At 42.5% G+C, this 21,710-nt stretch overlaps 1 protein-coding gene across 3 annotated transcripts; it reads right to left on the bottom strand.

The window, feature by feature from the left end:
* Window positions 1-23: 23 nt before the first annotated feature.
* On the bottom strand, window positions 24-21,710 carry Fhip1b (FHF complex subunit HOOK interacting protein 1B). Of its 3 annotated transcripts, none has more exons than XM_051192532.1 (12): window positions 21,548-21,710; window positions 11,619-11,943; window positions 10,850-11,488; window positions 10,381-10,539; window positions 10,131-10,217; window positions 9,759-9,926; window positions 6,940-7,019; window positions 6,589-6,752; window positions 5,203-5,994; window positions 2,813-2,991; window positions 2,490-2,652; window positions 24-543 (listed from the first exon to the last, which is right to left on the bottom strand). In XM_051192532.1, exons 2-12 carry the CDS (start codon window positions 11,754-11,756, stop codon window positions 185-187), a joined length of 2,928 nt encoding a protein of 975 aa, XP_051048489.1. In that variant the 5' UTR covers window positions 11,757-11,943; window positions 21,548-21,710; the 3' UTR covers window positions 24-184. The 3 variants fall into 3 exon arrangements, with proteins under 3 accessions (XP_051048489.1, XP_051048488.1, XP_051048490.1); XM_051192531.1 differs by having other exon boundaries at window positions 6,547-6,752; XM_051192533.1 differs by lacking the exon at window positions 24-543 and having other exon boundaries at window positions 2,497-2,652; window positions 2,790-2,991; window positions 6,547-6,752.

A 21,710-nucleotide genomic window follows, 5' to 3' on the forward strand; every position in this document is an offset into this window, starting at 1 on the left:
GGCAAAGAAGAATGAGCACAGAATAGAGATTTCCCTTTTATACATATTGCAACAAGTTCTCATAAAACATTCATCTGAAATAAATTAAAAAGTCCATTTGTCACTGCCTCCAAACATAAAAAGGAGCCCGTGTCCTGGAATTCAGCCCAGGCCACAAAAGGCCCTGATTGTCCATGGAAGAAAATTAAGGATTGAGGGGTCCAAAGCCTGAGATGGGAGGGACAGATACCTCCTCTGAAGTATCCAACAAGAAAGGCGAGGTGACGGCATGGGCCTGGGAGATGGCAGCCAACTCCTTGAGAAACTCAGGGAAAATAACTGCACAGTAGACAGCATTCTTGACTCGCAGAGCCTCACCTTGGCGTTCAGAAGCCCCACCCCGGGGGAGCAGAACTGGAGTTGAAGCTCCTGGAGAGCCCCCACCTAGTCCAAGTCCTGTTCCTTCTCGCCCAGGTTGAAGAACCTGTGCCGCCTGCCGGGCCCTGGTTGGACTGTGTGCATGCCGCAGGAGTAACTCCCCCAAGGATGGTCTCCGGCTCCTCACTGAGAATAAACAGGAATATCAAGAAAGTGCTGGGATCAGGGAACCTGCCCTAGTTTGGGGAACAGATTCCCTAACCCATTTAGATTCTTGAACTTCTCCCCGAGAGTTCTGGAAAAATGGAAGGACGAGATGGACAGGAACTGAATTTGAAGTTCATTTCTTCTCTCATCTCTAAAATGACTTAAGATTTGAGAAAGGTGCATTTTCTCACTAAGATCCTGCTCGCTCAGCCTTTCCCCTCTATCGAGTCTCCTCAGTAGCCAATATTTGCGCTACTTTATTACCAGCTACAACTCCCTCCTTCTCCATGACCCCTCACCCTAAAGAATTCATTCTAACCACTATTCTACCACCACTATGGTTGCTCTCGTACATAATATGCCCTAACTTTGTATTTCCTATCACCCTCTAGAGCACTAATTGTCAACCTTCCTAATGCTGCAACCCTTTAAGAGATCCTCATGCTGTGCTGACCCCAACCATAAAACTATTTCATTACTACTTCATAACTGTCATTTGATGTTATGAATTATAATGTAAATATCTGACATGCAGACTCCCCCCCTCCACCACCCCCCCCCCGCCAAAAGGGTCACAACCCACAGGTTGAGAACCATTTTTCTAGGACTATATACAGTTAACTACTTCTACTTTGCTCTAACTACCTAGAGCTAACCTACATCCTCTGCTCTTTTAATACCTATATGAAAATGAAGAACTGCTTCATTTTCTTTACACTCTACTGTCTGTCTAGCATCAATTTCCTTATATTACCACTTCATCACTCATCAGTAATTGTGCTACACTCACCAAGCCCTCCCTCATACTGGGTATACCCAGACAACTTCATATTTGCTTAGGCTCAACTGAGCTACCTAAAATACTGTCCTCTACCTAACTTTCTAGTCTCTAGCCCCTAGATCATGATAAATGTTTCCATTCACCACCTCTAATAATAGTTACAGAGACACCATACAAATTTATTAACCTTACATTCAGAGCCCTTCACAATCAGGGTCTCACTCAAACTCTCTAAAGCCCACAAGCTTCTATACCAACACCTATCTTCACTGATTCTAATAGGCATCTTACATCTATTTGTAGTTTCCTTTGGCTACAATTTGTCACTCCTACTTTTTTTTCCTTTCTAGCTTAGTTATCTCCACCTGGGAGAACCCTGAAAACACTCTGTGATCTTCCCTACAGTGACTGCCTGTTCTGCTATCATTAACTCAACATCAATAATTTCTTCCCAAGGCTTCTATCTCATGCACTGAACTATGAATTCAAGAACTTAAGACTGATGCACGCATTTAATGCTTCCTTATCTCAACCACTACCAAATTCTGCTGTATTTAATGCTTCCTTGTCTCCTCATCCACTAACCAAATTCTGCAAAAACTTCCTTCCCATCTCTGCCCTATCAGGTGCTTTCCTTCTTTTCCACTATTCAAATTCAAACCTTCCTGGTCTGGATTATTCTTCCTGAATCCCTTCTCTTAACTCCAATTCACCTGCAATTCTCATCACATCCAGATTTTTAAAATCTCTGTTATCTTAGTGTCTGAAAGAAAAAAATCACAACTTCTTCCCAGCCTAACTTCCACTCTGAAAACCTCTTACTCTGGCCAAATCTTTCTAGCTATATCACCAACTATTGCACAGTCTTGTAAACCCCCTATTCTCATTACTTGAGGGCAAATGGCATATCAAGATCTCACAATATCTCAACCCAAGAACTTCTTTCTCCTTCCTTGTCCCTAGACCATTACAGTTTTTTGTTGATATTGCTAACTAGGCTCTTAATAAAACAACTCTATCCTCTCAAAATCTCACAACATAAAGATTCCATTTTCAACAGCTCTTCAGTTTCTGAAGCTTAGCAAACTTGGGCTAAAATGAGGTATCTAGAGAGAATAAGGAAGGGTGGTCAATTAATCCTCACCTAGAGAATCAGAGCGGCGGGGAGCAGGTCCTGCTGTAGGACCCTCAGCCCAGTCTAGCTTGCCACGGGCAATGAGGTACTTCTTGGCTTTGGATAACAGAGCAGGGAAGTCCTCCTGGGAGGCTGCAAAGCTCTCAATCTTATTCTTCACAGAGCCCAGCACCTATGAAGCACAATTTTATAACATTTCTGATGGTTTCACATTGGCATAGGCCTTTCTATTGTCCCACTGCACTTGCTCCCAGCCCACCCAACGTTACTCTAGCTGTGGGCCTGGCCCACCACTGAGCCTGGACGCACCCATGCATGCATGCATCGCACACCTGCAGCAGGGACTTGACACTGGGCTGGAAGACCATGTTGGTGTTGAGCAGGAAAGAGCGGAGCAGGGGCTGGGGGTGACAGGCCAGCTGGGCCACCAGCCCCGTCAGCAGGAAGTTGACATAGACGGAGTTCTGCAGCATGTTCTCGAGTTTGGCAAAGAGCACAGCCATGAAGGGGCCTGGGAAGGGGGATGGGTACAAGGATACAAGGCCTGAACACAATGCACATGGCTCGCATTCTTCCCCTAAACAAGACCCCCACTAGATGAAAAGTATATGTAAGTATCTGAGTGTATCAAATGACCTGTGATCACTTTTTCTGGTCAATTAAGGTAATCCAGATGCCAGCATTATAGACATTATAATTCAAGAGTCAGATCTTACACTCTGGAGTCACAGATCTCATCTCAGATTTCAGACGTGCCCTATGACTGGATAAGCTGAAAGCTCACCAACATTTATTTTCCTATTTATAGTAAAATAAATATACCTACCTCATAAGATAATAAGGAGGACCAATGAGCTATCAATGTCAAATATAAGATCTGGCAAATTTTTCACATCCTAAACTATACTGCTATTTTTAAGAAACTTCACTCAAGAACACAACAGAAGAATACACAGAGAACCAAAACACACAACCAGGTTCCATGTAAGAGTAACACAAAACTGGTCAGACAGCAAAAAAGTGACAAAGAAAGTGGCTGTGAAGTTCAAAGCAAGTAGTAAGTCTTTAGGGAAACAGACGATATCAGCTTGTCTTTCAGAAGCAGGGAATCAAGGAGGTAGACTAGGCTCTACAGGAAAAGAATAGCTTAGCTCAGGAGCATGGGAGACTAATTCAGGATGACGAGAAGGGATTAGCATTCTACCCTGGGAAAAATTAAGATTTGACACTGGACCACTAAAGCCATCATAGTATTTCTGATGAAAATTTTTGGAGAAGAGACTATTATTTAAATTGTACTATCAACCATGATAGAAGAATGATGAACAAGAGGTAGTGACTAACCTTAGTTCAAAAATAATACTAGCTTAAGAGTGTAAACAAAATCTCTACTTTATCCTTCTGTTCATTCCTTGGGAGTATCTTGTAAGGGTTAATGCAAAGAGCACAAATGACTTTACAAACAAAAGGGAAAGAATCATCAGATAATTCTACAAGACTGTGGTAAAAGTACCTAGAAGTCACCACCTAGAATTACTGAGCAAGAAAGGAATGGAGCAGAGGCTAAATGAATAAGAAGATTCATTTTCTATAGTCTATAAAAGAATACGGCTGCAGACAGAAGCCCCAGTGCTGTAACAAGATAATCAAACCCAGGCTTACCCAAGATATACAGCATACAAACTTGACTACTGACAACTAGGATAGGTGGTACCTTATTCAACTTAAATCTTCCATGACCCACTGAAGATCCCAGTGCAAAGCTACTATTTGTTTTCACAATGTGTCAATATTATATAAATGATTGTCATGCACTAATAGTAGGCAGGATGCTAACTTAAGGGGTACCTAATCCAAAGTCTGTGGTATTAACCCTCGTCACTGCACTGCTTCCCTGAGTTTAATTTTTTTGTCTTGTTTTGTTTTGTTTTCCCTTGCTGAGATGTAGATTACAGATTGATAAAGGTTTGTCTTGCTCATAAACAAAACAAAGAAGAGCCAGCCCAAAATCTCAGGTTGGTCTAGTTCCAGGGTCATCAACCAGAAAGGGCCTATCAGGTACATTTAAAACCATGTCTTGTCATTTGTCTTTAAGAAGAATATCACCCATTCCCCAATCCTTACTAATCAGAAGTCCTTAAAATAAGTGTAATGGACAGTCATGGCAACCAAGAAGGTACAAGACAGTAGATGGGAGAAATGAAATCAGGCCCTTTGAAGACGCAGGGAGGAAGGTGCTGAACAGGAGGGAAAACACCAAAACAGGTGACTCCAGGGCCATCAAAAACCTAGCAGAAGACTCAAAACCCAAATACACAGACTGGTGGGAATGGCACAAAACAGAGGTACACATGTGTGATTCACACATTACAGTACAAACAACATATATGTGGTTCAGATATGTTATTTACCAAGCACAGAGCATCCTATTACAAATCCCAGGAAATGGCCAGACTAAGGGAAAAGGAGGAGGAACATGCATATAAGGGCATACAAGGCTCAGACATAAGTCAATATCCAAACCAGCACAAGCATAGAAAAACAGCAACAAACATGAGAGCATGGTATGACATGGTATGTATGCAGAGGGACTCAAGCAAAAATGATGAGGGCTAGGGAAATACACAAAAATGACATCGCCAAAGTCTTAGAAATATTGGCACAAAGATGTTGAGACCATGCAAGAGTACACAGAAGAGAAGGCTTGGGTTAAATGGCTTACCAGTGAAGGGCTGGCTTGGCAGTTGGTGGAGAGTCCGAAGAGGGCTGCTGAGGAAGGGGCCAGGGGGCTCAGGAGGGCAGGTGAAGCTCTCATAGGCCTCCTCCTCCTCAGGAGGTAGTGGAGGCTCTAAGGGTGGCTCTGAGCCAGCTCCACCATTGCTCAATGCCACCTCCAGCTCCCGGAGCTCTTGCCCAAAGCTCTCTAGTCCTGCCATGCCCTCAGACATACCCTCTAATAATTCTCTAACTCCTTCCTGTGGTACCAATCGTGGCACCAGACGAACCTTCTTGGCTCCCTCAGGCCATGGCCCTGGTATCCCATTGAGCTGGAGTGGGGGTAGGTGGCCAGGAGTATCCCCTACACCCACAGCTAGCCCCCGATTCCCTAGATTTTCCTCCTCCCCTTCTCCCACATTGTCCCTGTCCTCCTCAGGCAGTAGGCTACGTTTCTTAGTCCGGGAGCCAAAAGGGTTAGGCTCAGGAGGAGGCCGCTCGCCATCATAAGGAGCAGACCAGGTTCGGCAAGCTCGGACACAGCTGTCTACACCACGGCGTGCCTCACGAAGATACTCCAGATAATTGTCTTCTAGCTCACCAGGCTCCTCTGCAAGGCTAGGCCGTCGGCCAGGGCTGGAAGTTGGGGATGCAGTAAGCCCTGGTGAGCGAGGAGCTGGACCTGGGGACTCAGAGCCACCTAGGCTCTGCTGCCGAAGAAACAGAGCGAGGCGGGACGGTGTGGAGGGACGAGGCATTGTTACCACTGAAGAAGAATCAACACTTGGGCTTCCAGGGCCTTTAGAGGGAAGAAAGTATAAGCAAAATCAAGGAGCTAGATCAAGAGGAGAGACTAAGAGATCTAGAGACTAAAGGAGAAGAGAGGGAGAAAGCAGAAATGGAACTATTTTGATAGCTAATTTTCTAATCTCTTCATCCCCCTCACCACTTCCATCAATGAAAAAAATGTAAACAGAGCCAGGCAGTGGCAGCCTTTAATCCCAGCACTCCTGAGAGGCAGAGGCAGGCTGATCTCTATGAGTTTGAGGCCAGCCTGGTCTACAGAGTGAGTTCCAAGACAGCCAGAGCTGTTATACAGAGAAATCCTGCTTCAAAATAAATAAATAAACCGAAAAATGGAAAAAAAAAAAAAAAAAAAAAAAAACATGCAAACAGGACACATGACTGAAATAAAGAAGAGAGAAGGACTAGCTCTTCCCAGAAGTAATTTCTCTGAGATTAAAGATCCTCTCTGCAAGACCATTCACCAAGAATTCCACTCATTATCACCTTCCTCCCCTCACCCTAGCCCTGCTTTCTCCCTAGGCTCCCCACAGAACCCAGGCCATACCCGTGGTGTCCTCCCTTCTCCCTGCCTCTCTGCTAGGCCCACCTCGTGCCCATGAGGCATGCTCTGGACGAGGTGGGCTGGGGGCATGGTGCCGACAGCAGCGAGGGATTAGGGAGAGAAACTTGTCAGCTGCTCGTCCATAAAGATCCACATCACGCACAGCTGGCTTCTGGCTCAGCATTACATGGTTACATGGGACAAGATACCTGAGAGATAGCAGAAAAAGAATATAGGGTGATCAGGAGAAAAGCACCTAAAAGCACACCAGGTGAACTAAATTGCTAAACTAGGCTCCAAGAGGGTACTCATAAACAATCCCAATACAGCCCATCACTCCAACAAAACACTAGGCCCTGAGGGTCAACCATCCCTCAGCCCTGCCCCCACAGGTACCTGAGAACCAGCTGCAGCAGAACATCCTCACAGCTGAGGTTCAGAAGGGTCCTGAAGAGACTCAGAGAGACCATGCAGAGCTGAGGGGGAAGGGGAGGGAGGGAGTCACCATAAGAGCTCTCTACCCTCCAAACTATTCACCAGTGGGAATCACCATTACCCCAACCCCAGGCCCAACCAGCCACTCCAAAAATAGCCTATGAACTAAGGTATAGCATTTATAAACAGTCTATTAAGCATTTACTAGATAAACACATATTCTTTGTGAACAAGACTTCATTATTCACACACACACACACACAAAAAAAAACTAATCCACTAGAATTCTATAGACTATATACATAACTGGACTATCTGTCAACATAATGATTCCATCAATGCTACAATGAGACCCCAAGAAAAAAAACACTAAGAAAGATTATAACAAAGTAAATGATTCACAGGAAACTACAGCAATACAGCAGCCAAGTAATGACGTGTCAGAAAGGACTGTAGTCATACAGTAATTGAATGGCTACCAATAAGGAATCAGAGGAAACCTGGAAAAATCCCAACTGGGAAGTAGGTGGAGTCATAATTATGGAATCTGAGTCACCTCTCCAACCCCAGTGTTTCACAGGACATATGCCACAGAAGCTCAGGGCAAATGACAGGAAAAGGAAAAAGTAAGTGGGTAGGTCAAGAGCAGGAAAACCTTTGCTTTAGAAACAGAACAAGACTTCTTCTTTTCCAGATAGACAAAAATAACAAGACATGCAGTAAGCTAACTTCACTGCTCTGAATCCCTACAACATTTTGTAGTTTCCTTATGGCAAGTTATGTTAGACATCTTGGTCTTGTATAGTCTTGGCACTGCTTGCTAAGTGGCTGTGAGAGAATTAAGTGGATCAATAGTAGGGGAAAGTTCACATTTGAGGTAACATGGATATCCTAAATAACCACTTTAACCAGCAATGAAAATTCAGACTCATTCCACAATGGTAGGGTGAGCAGGAAAGTAGTCCTTCAAAGATCTGATGGCCAGAATCTATAAACATTTTACCTTACAGACCAGAAGAGACTTTACAGATATAATTGTGGACCTTAGATATAATAATGTAGCTCAGTGATAGAAGTACTTATTTAGTATGCATGAGGCCCTGGGTATAATATACAGCACAACAGTCTAGAATACACAGGAAGACTGTCTCAAAGAAAAATGAAAAAGAAGGCCTGGGATTATAGCTCAGTGGTAGATTGTTTGCCTTAGCATACAGAAGGCCCTAGGTTTGGCTCCCAGCAGTGTTTATAAAAAAAGTTTGTAAAGAAAAGAAATATTGGTAAGGGGGCTCATTATTTAGTAGGTATGTGACCCATTATTGCTGGCTCTGAAGATGGAAGAAAGTAGTAAAATTGAGAATGGTCTTCAACAGACAGCAATAACAGCCCAAAAATGTACTCCAGAACTAAAAGGTAATAAAATGGTTTAAATCACTAAGCTTGTGATTTGATAGCAATTAGAAACTAACACAGATAATCAGGCTCACAGACAAGGTAGCCAAAGAAGTTCACTTAAAGCACAAAAGCCGGGCTGGAGAGATGGCTTAGGGGTTAAGAGCAATGATTGCTCTTCCAGAGGTCCTGAGTTCAATTCCCAACAACCACATGGTGGCTCACAACCATCTGCAATGAGTTCTGGTGCCCTCTTCTGGCCTGCAGTCTCTGTATACATAATATAAATCTTATAAAAATAATTAAAAAAAAAAAAAAGCCAAATAAAATAAGCATAATGGGAAAAAAAAAAAGCACAAAAGCCAAGTCAACTACCTTAAAAGGACTGGAAAGTAGAAATAAAAACATCTACATGTTTAACATGGCCATCCTGCAATCAGAAGAGACTTGGTTTCCTCCAAGAACCAGAAACTAAGAAGCAACAACCCAAGAACATGAAAAGCTCATAAAAACCTTGGAAATTAATAAAAATAAGTGATAGAGACTAAAAACAATGAAGGAAAACCAAAAAGAGTAAGATAAAAGATGGCAGACAAACACAAAGAGGATGGGAATAAACCTCAAGAAGAAAATTAACTATCAAAGAGACCTAATGCCATGGCATGCCCTACCTTTAAAATAAGGATAAAAGTTTACCTTTATAAAATCAACATAACATCTTCTGAAATGTCTTTGTTGGCCAATCCATTTCTTGCTAAACTTTTTTTTTTTTTCATAAACAGTAACCTCAATTTTCAACTATTTTAGTAACTTAACATGCTATCTATAGTCTCCAAAAAATAAGCTCTAAGACATCAGCAGCAAAGACTATCATTATGTCCCCAATACCTAGCGACCCAACAGCATGTCACTATCAATATACATGTGTCAATAGAGGAAATCTAAGTGTGCAGTTGGGTGGATATATGCCCGGATAATAGTTCAAATGTAGCCAATCCGAAGAGGAGAAAAGGCAAGACTACAAGGGAATGCAGGACCATTTGTAAGTACAGGCATAAAACCCAAAGCACTCATATCACCCATAGCAACTGGGAAAATGATAAACAGCTTAAGGGAACTGTGGAACAATACATTATAATCACTGCACGATGGCAAAGCCTATAGTCTTGATGGATAACTGTGCTGCAGATGCACATAGTATAAAAAAGCAGGGAAGTAAATTGAATTCTTTACTCAAAATGGCTAAAAGCTTAGTGCTACAAACTGTCACCTTGAAGTAACTGCTAGAGTCAAAACCCAAAAAAGAGCAGGTACACCCCTTGACAACAGAAATCAGAGAAAGATGGCTCACCCAGGTAGTAAGCCAGGACAGAGTTTAAGAGCCATACCCGGGAGTTGCTGCCAATACGGGCAACAAGGGTGTCAAGGATGGTGTGGCTGTCATGCCGGTGTAACAACAGGAATCGCAGGAAGGTACGGAGCAAGGCAGGCTCTGAGATGCTCCGCAGAAAAAGTTCCAGATAGGCGGTACTGGCAATCATCTCCTCCACAGAGGTCTGGATGAAGGGGGGGGACAATGATTGGAGACTTAGAGTTTCCCTGCATATACATGATTCATATTCCCCAGGTTCTAGGAAACAAGAAGTATCAGAAAGAGAAAAAAGAGGAGAAACTACCCACTGCCTCCCATGTTAGTCCTTTCACTGGTCAATCACACCCCAGTCCAGGTCCTTCTATGCCTCACCACCTATCATCCTTACCTTGTGCAGGGCAGGGCCCATGACAGGCACCAGAAAACCATTATGGATATAATCAACCAGCTGTTTCTGCACCAGGGGGTGAGCTACCTACATGGAGCAAGAGAGAAGAAAGTGATTATGAAGGGAGCAGAGTAATATAATAAAGATAGACATCCTAACCCCACATTTTATAGAACTCCAGGAAATGGACCCGCTACCCCAACTTCCCAGAAGTACCATGTGTCACACCCCTTAGGAATCCTATTCCTACCTGAATGACTGCATTGCAGAACTCTAAGGAACTCATGAACAGTGCAAGGGCTGGCACTCCTATCCAGTCTTCCCGTCGCAAGCAATGCCAATCATCCCCTGGAACCTCAATCTTTCGGGGCAGTGAGGAGTACAGGGCACTCAGCCCTGTGGCCAGCACCTAGAGAAGGTTACCAAAGGCTCAAATAATATAATGAGAGGGCTTTGGGAACTAACTAGTCATAATATTTGAAGGATATACATGTAAAAGACACAACTAAGGCTGGTATTAAGTTGCTATGTGCCAGGCCCTCAGCTGCAACACCTGCCCTATGCTCATACTTCACCCCCATTCCACCTCCAAGGAGTTGCTTTTGAATCTCAAGCAAAGAGCCCTCCCTGACACCTCGCCTTTCCACATCTCCTGGATAGGAAAATGCTGTCCAATGTTCACATGCCACACCCTATCCCCCATCCTAAGGTTTGCTAACCGGGCAGAAGTAAGAGTGATCTGCGATGTAGCGGCCCACAGTGGGGCTCCCATCTGAGAGAGCCATGAGCAGAAGTAGAGCATCACGGGCCTGCTGGCCCAGGGTGCCTTCTCGATGGACAAAAGGGACAAGGCGAGAAAAGAGGAGAAGTCGTGGAGCAGCTCCAGGCTCAGGAGGTGGCTGCAAGAAGAACTCAAGCAATGAGGGCTCCCGAGCAACACACACACACAGTTGGCTGAGAAGTAGCACCAGGCCTTCATCCAGTGCTGGGCTACTGGGAACAGGGCGACCACAGGCATCCAACAGGGCAAGCAGAGCCTCACGAACAGGCCCATGCCGCAACAGAGGCTGGCGAGCTTCACTCACTAGCATCTCAAATAGTTTCAGTTGCTCAGCCCGCCGTTCCTCGACCCCATCCCCAAACTCATCCCATTGCAGCTGCCATGTCAGCACTCGGCTCAGCAGATCCTCATGCAGAGCAAATTCTAGCAGAGGCCCAGGGCCTGCAGGGGCCGAAGGGACTGCTCGATCCTCTGCTAGCAATGTTAGCATTTGGTATGTGTGGTTTCGAACAGCACTGAGATCATCTGCACCTCCAGCAGCTGCCCGAGGGCCTTGCCGCTCCAGGATTCTCACCACCTGAGGCAAAGGACAGAAAACAGGAAAAATCTAAGATAAGTTAACTAAATAGGGTAATAACACACAACTCTGAAGGTTAAGACTACTAGTGTGAATAACAGACTAGGTATTTTGCCATGGAGTCTCCTACCTGGGACCAGTGATTCTTGAAGACCATGAGGCATGTTTCGGGGTCAGCCATGACAGGGGTCTGCAGACTGGCCCCTTGAGGTACACGGTGCCCAGGGACCCGGGAGGCCAGCCTGCTCAGCCAGTTCATCTTCTCCATGAGGCAGGCTGGACAGGGCCAGCAGCCAGTGAACTACACTTTGAGATTGTACCAGCAGGAGGCTTTCTCCACTTCTGTCTCCAATCTGCTTCATCCGGTCTGTAGGAGCCAGTAGCTGGCCATGGAGACACAGATTACACCTAGAGTAGCAAGCCCAGAGTTCACTGCCCAGTCCAGAGTTGCAAATCTAATTCAAAGGGAGAAGATGAAAAGAATAAACAGAAGCCCACCTCTCTCAACTTCCCAGAAAGAGTAAGTAAGAAGCATTCCATTGAATATTCCACATAGCCAGCACTGGGTGATGGTGGTATACACCTTTAATCCCAGCACATGGGAAAGCAGAAGCAGGCGATCTCCGTGAGTACGAGACCAGACTGGTCTACAGAGCAAGTTCCAGGACAGCAAGAGCTACACAGAGAAACCTTGTCTGAAAACAAACAGAATAACAAACAAAACAACAACAAAAAGAACAGGTTCATACAGTTAGCACATGAAACTTGCATGGCCAAAATAGAATGCATAATTTCTACCACCAAACCTGTAGCTTCCTCAACCTTTTCTATTAGTAAATTTCACAACATTCATCTACATGCTTAGATCAAAAGCCTGGGCATTGTCCTTGTTTATCTTTTTCCTTCCAATATCTAATTCATCAGCAAATCTTAATCATTTCAGAGGATTTTGAGTTCAAATCAGCATGGGCTACATAAAGTTCAAGAGAGGCAGAGGTTATATAGTTAAAGCTTTGTCTCAAAAAGAAAATAACAAAGATGAAAAAAAAAAGGACAAAAATAAAATCATGTCTCATTATTACAAAAGCTTCTATAGCTCTGAAACGGGCTCTGATATACTGAATAGGCTGGCTCAAATTCATCATCATCTTGCCTCACTGTCTCACCTTTGCAAATGCTGTGATTAGTGATGCATCACTATGTCTGGCTCAAACTGCTCTCCTGAGAGTTTATTCTCCATTCAGCAACCATATTACTTTTAAATCTAGATTTTTCTACATCTCTCTTCTTCTGGACAGCCTCCACTAACATCCTATCACAATAGTAATAGTCCAAATTCTCTACCTTAACCTACAGAAGCCTATACAATGTAATCTCTATAAACTCTGTCAGTCTCTTCCTCACTCAATCATAGGACTTATTTTCTATTCCCTGAGCCCAGAATGTTCTCTAGCTCTTCCCCTTGCTCTCACAGTTCTATTTAAATGTCATCTTCTCAGAGAAGACATCCCTACTTAACAATTTTAAACAGTTTACCTTCCAACCTTCACTCTATCCACCTATTTTCTCCATGAAGAAATCAGCTCTTTGAGGGCAGGACCTGCCTATCTTAATTACTTTTCTATCCTCACTGGCTAGAATATTACTATCTGTTGAATGCTTAAATAAATAATACCTGCTCAATTAACAGATAAATAAACAACATGTACTAGCTATTGGCTTACTGCTCCTCTTGCACCACACCTAACACCTCTTCATCATCACTACTGTCTCTAACAAGCAAAAACTCTTCACAGGAACTATGTGGTTCAGCCATGTTTCCTCTTCAGGCTCAAAAGGGGCTTAAAGAACCCTGAAATCTGGTGGCAGTACCACACTCTGACCTAAGGTTATATTAACCAACACCTCCTTGCATTCATTTCTCTCACAATCACCTCATCACAACTAAAGGAAGATGGCAGCTGTGCTGAAGGACACCTTTTGTAGATGTGATCTTATAAAGGGAAAGCCAGTCCTAAAGATCAGGAAAAGCATACTCGGCTGATTAACTCAAGGTATAATGGCAGTGATAAAATAATGGGCACTGTGCTAAGTAAGCACTGGAAATAGAGTAAACATAAAAATAGGGTGGGATGGGCAAAATATATATAAATATTTGCAAAACTAATAGAAGAGTGAAGAAAAGCAACTAATTCTGCCTGGGGTGCTGTAAGAGGGTTACAAAGACAATATCTGACTTAGCTCTTTAATGATGAGACACTAGTTACAAGAGGTGCTTTCTTCATAGCAAAAACAATAAAGTCAGGCAAAATGGCTCATACTTATAATGTCAGCACTTGGGAGGCTGGAAGCAGGAAGATCATGAGTTCTAGTATAACTTAAGCTATACAAGCTATAAGTTAAAACAAATCTCAAAACAATAAAGTCTAACCAAAAGTATAGCACTGAGAGCGGGGAGGGGGGGGACACATGACAAATCTGAAGAGACTGCAGGTTTGTTGTGGCTTAATCACTTCTTAGTTGAGTAGAGGTATGGCACTGAGTTGAAAAGTAAGAGTGAAGGTTACAAACACCATTTAATGTCATGATGTAGGAACTTGAGTTTTACCTATTGACATCCTGGAGACAAAAAGTTTTAACAAAGACATGATAAGATCAGATTTACCTTTAAAAATACCTCAATAGAATTATAAGGTAGAGCAGAGAGGGAAAGATATCAACAGACAAGTTATAAGTTTCAATGGTGTCTTTTTAAAAAGTAATGGCATAAACTAAGATAGCAAAAATGCAAATAAAAAGCTAAATCTTAGATTCACCTCTATCTCAACATGTCTTGTGCAGTAAGTATTACTATCTGTAATGTCTTTGCAAATTATTTATACTGTGTTTCTTCTATTTCTGCAGGGAGCCCTATCATTCATTCTTTGAAATCCCAGTGCCAACAAACCATTAAAACTGTTTGTGAAACTAAATGTTGTCTCAATATAATGATATTAGCCAATGTATGTATTGAACACTTACTACATAGTGAAATTCATTAAGTTGTCAGTCTATAGACAATCAAGAAAGCTGTGAATAATAAAGCTAAGAACTAAATCTTAAGGAACACCAGGACTTAGGAAAACAAAGTGTGGTGGTATGAATGAAAATAGTCCCCATAGGCTACTATGAGGTGTGGACTTGTTGGAAGACATGAATCATGGAAGTGGGAGGTGGGGTTGAAGTTTCAAATGCTCAAGCCAGGTTCAGTCTCTCTCTCTCTCTCTCTCTCTCTCTCTCTCTCTCTCTCTCTCTCTCTCTCTCTCTCTCTCTGCTGCCTGGTGAACCAGATGTAGAACTCTCAGCCCCTTCTTCAGTACCATATCTACATACAAGCCATGCCTCTAAACCTGTAAGCCAGTTCCAATTACAGGTTTCCCTTCATATGAGTTGCTGTGTCATTGTATGTCTTCATAGCAACAGAAACCCTAAGACACAAAGAGAATCTGGTAACGAAGATTTAGCCAGAAATAATAGTGCATGCTTATAATCCCAGCACTTGAGAAGCTGAGGCAGGAAGACTGTTTGAGACCAGCCTGAAGTATATAACAAGATAATTTCTCAAAAACAGAAAAGAGAAAAACAAGACAAAAATGTCAGGCATGGTACTGTATGCCTTTAATCCCAACACTCAGGAGGCAAAAGTATATAAGTTCAAAGCCAGCCTGGACTTACATGGAGAGGTTCAAATCAGCTAGAGGTGTATAGAGCAACACTGTACACTCCCAAACATATAAACACAGACAAACAAACACACACACACACACACACACACACACACACACACACACACATCCAATAAAGACAATAAAAGTAGGCAGAAATTAAAGGAGAAATTGAAAATATAATGATATAGAGATCAAGAATGGTTGTTTCAAGAGGCTGAAGGGAGTGCCTATAATCCCACAGAAAGAACAAGTAGAATGAAGACAGAAAAAAGTCCACTGGTTTTATTGAGGTTTTTTTTTTTTTTTAATATCTTAGAAAAATAGTTAAAGAACGATTGAGAATCAGAAATATATAACATGTAATTTAACATTAACAAATTTCAGTGACACAGAGAACAAAAGCAAGGGCAACTTGTGTTTCAAAAAAAAAAAAAAAATGGAGAGGTGGAAATCAAGAGTTTATGTGGTTCTCAACTGAATGCTGGCCCAGGCCTGTACTCCAGCACCCGGGAGGCTGAAGCAGGAAGATCACAGTTCCAGGTCAGCCTGTGTACAGAATAAGAGTTGTGTCAAAAAAAAAAAAAAAAAAAAAAAAAAAAAAAAGGGCACGGGGGACTGCTTTGGTTTAGGTTTTGGGTGAAAAACCTCAAGGCTTTTTTTGTTTGTCACCTGAAGAAAAAGAGTTAATATAATGGATAAATGAGCTAGGGATAACAAACGATAATTAGGATTAAGATATCTGGGAAAGAAAGAGATATACCACCTTTTTGAGAAGGAAGGAAAACAATAGTACAAAATGAGGTACTCAGGTAAATATAGAAGCAAAAACAGAGGGAAGTATCTACCTCATCCCCCAGCCTGCTCCTCCCTCAGGACACTAACAGTAAGGGAGAAAGGAAAGGTGAGAAAGTAGAAAAGCCACAGAAAGTATGCTCACTCTTTCAAAGATAGCTTCCTATAAACCATCAAACAAGCCCACACACTAGCGGCTATGGCCAGAAAGAATGCACTGGAAAAAGTACTTACCCACAGTCCCAAGGATTTGAAGTCCCAAGAGGATATAAGCTAAGAAATGCAAAGCCCACAACTAAACAATAAAAACTCTTCCCCTCTTAACTGCTATTAACCTTTCAAAATTCTACCAGCCTGTGTTGGTTTCTTTAATCACTGCCTATACCTTTGTAAATACAGTCCCATTATTAATGAAACTCTTATGAAACCCAGCCTGAGCCATCTGCCACCTGCCACCTGCCAAGGAGCTTGCTTGATACAAGAATATCAGTGTTTACAGAGTACTCTCTACAACATATCTCATTTGAGAACTGAAAACAAATAGAACCTTATGCTCAGAAAAGAATAACACAAATAGTAGGTAAGGCATTGGCTTTAAAATTCCTCAAACAAGTCTAAATCTCAGTGCACCACCTTCCAGTTATGTGATCTTCAATAAATCACAAATCTGAGCCTGTTTCCTTGTTAAAAAAATTCCTAATAAAGTTAAGTATTCTTCCTAAGAAAAAGAAAGAGAACAGCACTCTGGGCATAAAGATATTCTGTAAACTGTTTCTTTGCTCTTTTCCTTTCTGATCCTCTTTGACCAGGGTGCTCACATCTCTGAGATGAGAAATCTAACCTGCTCTAATGTGTGTCCCTCACACTCAAGCCTCAGTGAGCTCAGCAAAGTAAGCCCTTATTGTGTCCAAAACAAAACCCTGCCCAGGTTCTGAAAGACTAACAAACCCCTCTTACCTTGCAACATATCTGGGGCACCTACTCTTGCTCCCCTGCTTAACTACTACAAAGCACCTACAGGAATTAAGACGGACCCCCAGGCCTTTTCTCATTACCTCCTGCGGTCTCTGAAAAATAACCACTTGGAATCTGCACCTCAGAAAGCAAAATTGAACACTTAATATAGGCCTTGTTCAAATACTGAAAAAATATGAAAGGCCATTCCTTGGCATTCCTGCCACCTACTTAAACTCCAGGCAAAATTCAAGACAAGACAAAGAAAGCAGAATTGACATATAGTTATGATGCCCTTTGTCCCACAGCAAAGTCCAAAGAAAAAGATAAGATTCCTCCCTCCCTCTCCTTCCCTCTCTCCCTCCCTCCCTCCCTCTCTCTCTCTCTCTCTCTCTCTCTCTCTCTCTTTCTCTCCCTCTCCCTCCCTCCATTCCCTCTTCTCTCCCTCTCTCCTGATTTATCTACAGGCTCAACCACAAAATGAACAGGAAGAAGCAGTTGATTTCTCCAATCTATCTACATACAGCCAGGGTCAGCCACTCACCTCAGGGTCCAAAACACAATACAGCTTTATAGGCCTACACAGCAAAAGGTGTCAACCAACCTCAAAATAGCAGGGACAGGAAAAGGCTCAACCTCCATTAAGAACCTTTACCCTGGGAGAGGCAAAAAAACAAGAGGCAGGAAGGGACTTTACCAGGCAAGGAGAGACCAAATGATCTTCCAAGAACAGACCTCTTCCTAAGCGAGACTCATTATTGGCATAAGGCCAAACACTAAAAGTGGAAAGACCTGATTAAACCAATAGAAATACTGTGGGGTAGGGACACCTAATGGTCTATCTTTCTGGAGCTCAACTCACACATACCGTCCCTGCTTTTCCATGTCTCAGACAAGTAGACTACCAAGATATGGCCCATCTCCCCCATATCACCTCAGCCTCTTACAATTATCTCATCTGAGTGGATCCTCATAATGCACAAAGTGAACGTCTAGCACACAGAAACTGCCTTTACAACAGCGACTCTTCAATGTCACACGGTTATCTCTACCCCTGTTGTTTGAGGGTGACAAAGAGGATGTCAAAGCCTGGGTGAAACTGATCCTAAAGGGTAAGAAAAGTTTACTGGGCTGAGAAGAAAAGATATTCCTAGAAGAGGAAGCAACTTTTACAAAGATTTCAAGGATAAAAAGGAACATGTTTGTTAGAGAACTATAAGCAATTTATTCAAGCTAGAACACAAGAAGGAAGTGGCAACAGACAAGGCATGAAGAGGTGAGCCGAGGCCATATTAAGAAATTTGGATGTTGTCCTACATGCTACAAAGAGCCAAAGTTTTTACGCAGTGTAGTTCCATGCTTAATATTTTTATTTTTAGAAAGATCATTCTAGGAATGGGCAAGGAAAAAATCAACTCTTAAAGAAATAGGCTTTAAAAAAAAATTAGGTAAGAGCTAAGGAGCTGAGGAACCAGGCTAAAGTTGGTGAAGATGTGGTAATAGAGATAATGGAGGGGATCTTAGTGACTAAATATAGGAGGTGAGGGAGCACAAAGGATAGATAACGACACCGAAGTCATATTCTGGATCAATACAAGGCACATGAGTGCAAAAACACTAAGTTCTGTTACAGGCATGTTAATTCAGAGATACTTGTGGAGACATATGCATACCTAGGTATGTATATTTAGAACACAGGAAGAGAGAAATAATCACATCACTGTGATGCATTTTTTTATATTTTTACATTCTCCCTCTAAACTGTCATTTCTCTCTTAACCAGAATGAGAACTCTACACAAGTTCTATGCAACTTCTACAACTTATTTCTATTGTTACATTATGAAACTATATTCCCAACAAGAATTTATTAAATGAATTTGTTTTCCTAGCTCTTAGAGTACCTAGCACATGAAAGATATGGAAAATATGATTACACACACCACCACAAAAAAGTTTCTATCACTATAGCATCCTCATCTCTGTTTCATCCTATCAGGCCTACCATTCCTCTAAGTCAGAAGTCAATCCATTTTAATTAATGTGTCACTGCGGCAACAAAGAGTTTAGTATAGGAAACAAAAGCTTTCCTGATTCTGTGCCTTCTCTAGTATAATCCTAAGAATATTCTAACATGCCAGCCATGGTAGTGAGCACCTTTTATCCCAGCACTTAGGAGGCAGATACAGGCAGATCTCTGAGTTTCAGGCCAGCCAAGTCTACATAGTGAAACCTTGTCTCTAAAAAGAAAAAAGAAAGGAAGGAAGGGAAGGCAGGGTTCTCATTATGAATATGCGCCAGATATTACACATAGCTAGTCCATTTCACTGACACAATATTAAAGCTCTCATCCCTATGACATTCTTAGCTCCATTAATTGCTTTTGCAAATAGAACAATTACAAATCATAAAGACATACTTCTTGCCAGTATGCGGTCCTCTATTTCATCACAACTTCTCTAATATATAATGTGCTCTATTACAACTCTTCCTTCCTCAAGTGACTAGCACTTCGAAGATGCCAAATTTTGAGTTGTCACTGTATCCCTGTGTGATTTCTAGCTTCTGAATCTGTTTCCTCATCTCTGAAATTTCTTCCTTTACCTACTTCACAAGGTAGCAATATAATTTCAGCAAATTTTGAAGTTGCTATGTAAAGCATGAAACTTTGATTTTATAATGGTTATTTAATATGAAAACACAAATGCTACTCAGATATCTGAAGTTACATAAAATAACTATAAGTATATGCTTCAACCTAAAACAATACACATACCACTATCACTCCAAACATTAGAATTTCATGAACCAGTAAAATATTTTCTAATTAAAAATAGGATGGTCACTTTTTATTTTCTTTAAACTTACCATCTATTTTATCATTACTTGTTTCTTCGGTGAAAGAGTAAAGAGTACCCTAACACCAAAAGAGTAAAAGCAATAACCATGGATAAGTTAACCCCACCCCCACCCTCTTTTTAGCAGTGTTGGGAGTCTTGAACACAGCAGGGCACTCTCCCACTGAGCTACACCATCCAGGTTATAACTTTATCTTTAGTTCTTTCTTCCTATCTTATATGCATGAACACTACCATAGACTGCATACATGGTTCAGAATTTGGAGACCACTACTCTACACCCTGTTACACTTGTGGGTCCTATAAAGTTCTGATTATCTGGGCAGGCTGCCAAAGGTTTTATCATTATGAAGAAGGCCTCTTTGGCCTCTAGAGAGAAGAAAATATATCTATCTACATCACAGAATAAAGTAACTAGCTCTCAGGCTAATATTCTGGAACAGAATGTAGACTGAAGCTGCCTCTAATTCTCAAGGCATGAACTTCATGGGAAAGACCAAACATTGGGAAGGTTAAGGAGATTCAAGATGCCTCAGCTTCCTAGCACACTGAGTAGAGAAGATTGAGTGATGTGAAAATGGCCAGTAATCACTGAATCCAGCTTTCCAAAATTCTTATCTGTGTGAGTTGGTAAGGAGATGGGCTTGTAAAACACAAATAAAATTAACTCAATTACAGGGTATAGAGGGAATGATAAACTATAAAAGAATAGAGGAAACTTGTCAGAAGGGTAAAAGTGTTTGGCATCTCGGTTTCACAAATGTGCACACATGTCAAAACATGTAAATTTAAAAGTATGAGTAATTTATTGTATAAAGGTTTACTTCCACAAAGCAATGTTTTGCTTTTGCTTTTCAAATTCCTGAGGAGAGTAAACCTAAATACAGTGCTGCATGTGACAAGCCATGTGACTTCCATGAAAAGTAGAATTAGCAACTTATAGTTCAATACAGATGACAACCATAAATAGGTAAGGGGGAATGGAGCAAGGATGTCCAGAAGCAGGCAGAGAGAAAACTACAAGCAGTTCTACCTCTCCACCTCTCGCAAAAAATCTTCATGTGGATCTCATCTTAAGTCTGCCTTACAAAAGCGGAACCTGAGGAAACTGCGGTTCAGTTATTATTCTGTGGATGACATTATCATAGTTATTATTTCTCATGATGCTGGGTTTGTTGTTGTTTTGCTTTTTTTTTTCTTCCTTTCTAAAATATTCATGGGTGCAGGGCAGCCAAGTGCACAATACATGCACCTTGCTTGCTCTAAAACTATTGCTATCTCTGGACTGCACTGGACAGGACAGGTCATCCACGGAGGCCCGGCAACCAACCTCATCTCCTATCCAAGTCTCACAACCTTCAGCCCCTCTTTCCTCCTTTGCTCTGCCTTCAACTCCTTCATCAAGGCACAGCCATCCGCCGCAAATTCCCGCCTTGGCCTTTAATGCTCCTCATCCTCCACAGGCCTTACCCCCTTCAACTCTTGTCCCAGGACGTTCCTCACCTTTCCAAGCTCAGCGAACCCACACCCTTTGCAAACGGTGTTAATGAGTTCCTTCAACTTGGCCTTTTAGAAAGCATCCCAGGATCTCCTCTACCCGGCTTCTTCCTGGTCCACAGCACCCAGGCTGTCCCCCTGCCCCCCTACCTCAGACGCTAGCAGCCCCTCACCACCTGCCAGCCCCTCATCCTGTCCTCTCACGCCAGCAATTCCCAAAGCTGGTGCCGTCATCCCAAATCCCCTCGGCACCTTGCGCCTCTGCGCGCGCCGCGGCCTACGCGTCGCTTTCGCTTGCACCACGCCGCCCTGCCCGGGCCTGTCGGCGGCCGGGCTAGGTGAGTTCAGGCCGCCGCCATCGCTCCTCAGGCGCACCAGCCGCGCCCCGCCCCGCGCCACACGCAGCCCGCGCCCC

The sequence above is a fragment of the Phodopus roborovskii genome, unplaced genomic scaffold (genome assembly GCF_943737965.1).
Source record: "Phodopus roborovskii unplaced genomic scaffold, PHOROB, whole genome shotgun sequence".
In the NCBI taxonomy this organism is placed as follows: Eukaryota; Metazoa; Chordata; class Mammalia; order Rodentia; family Cricetidae; genus Phodopus; species Phodopus roborovskii.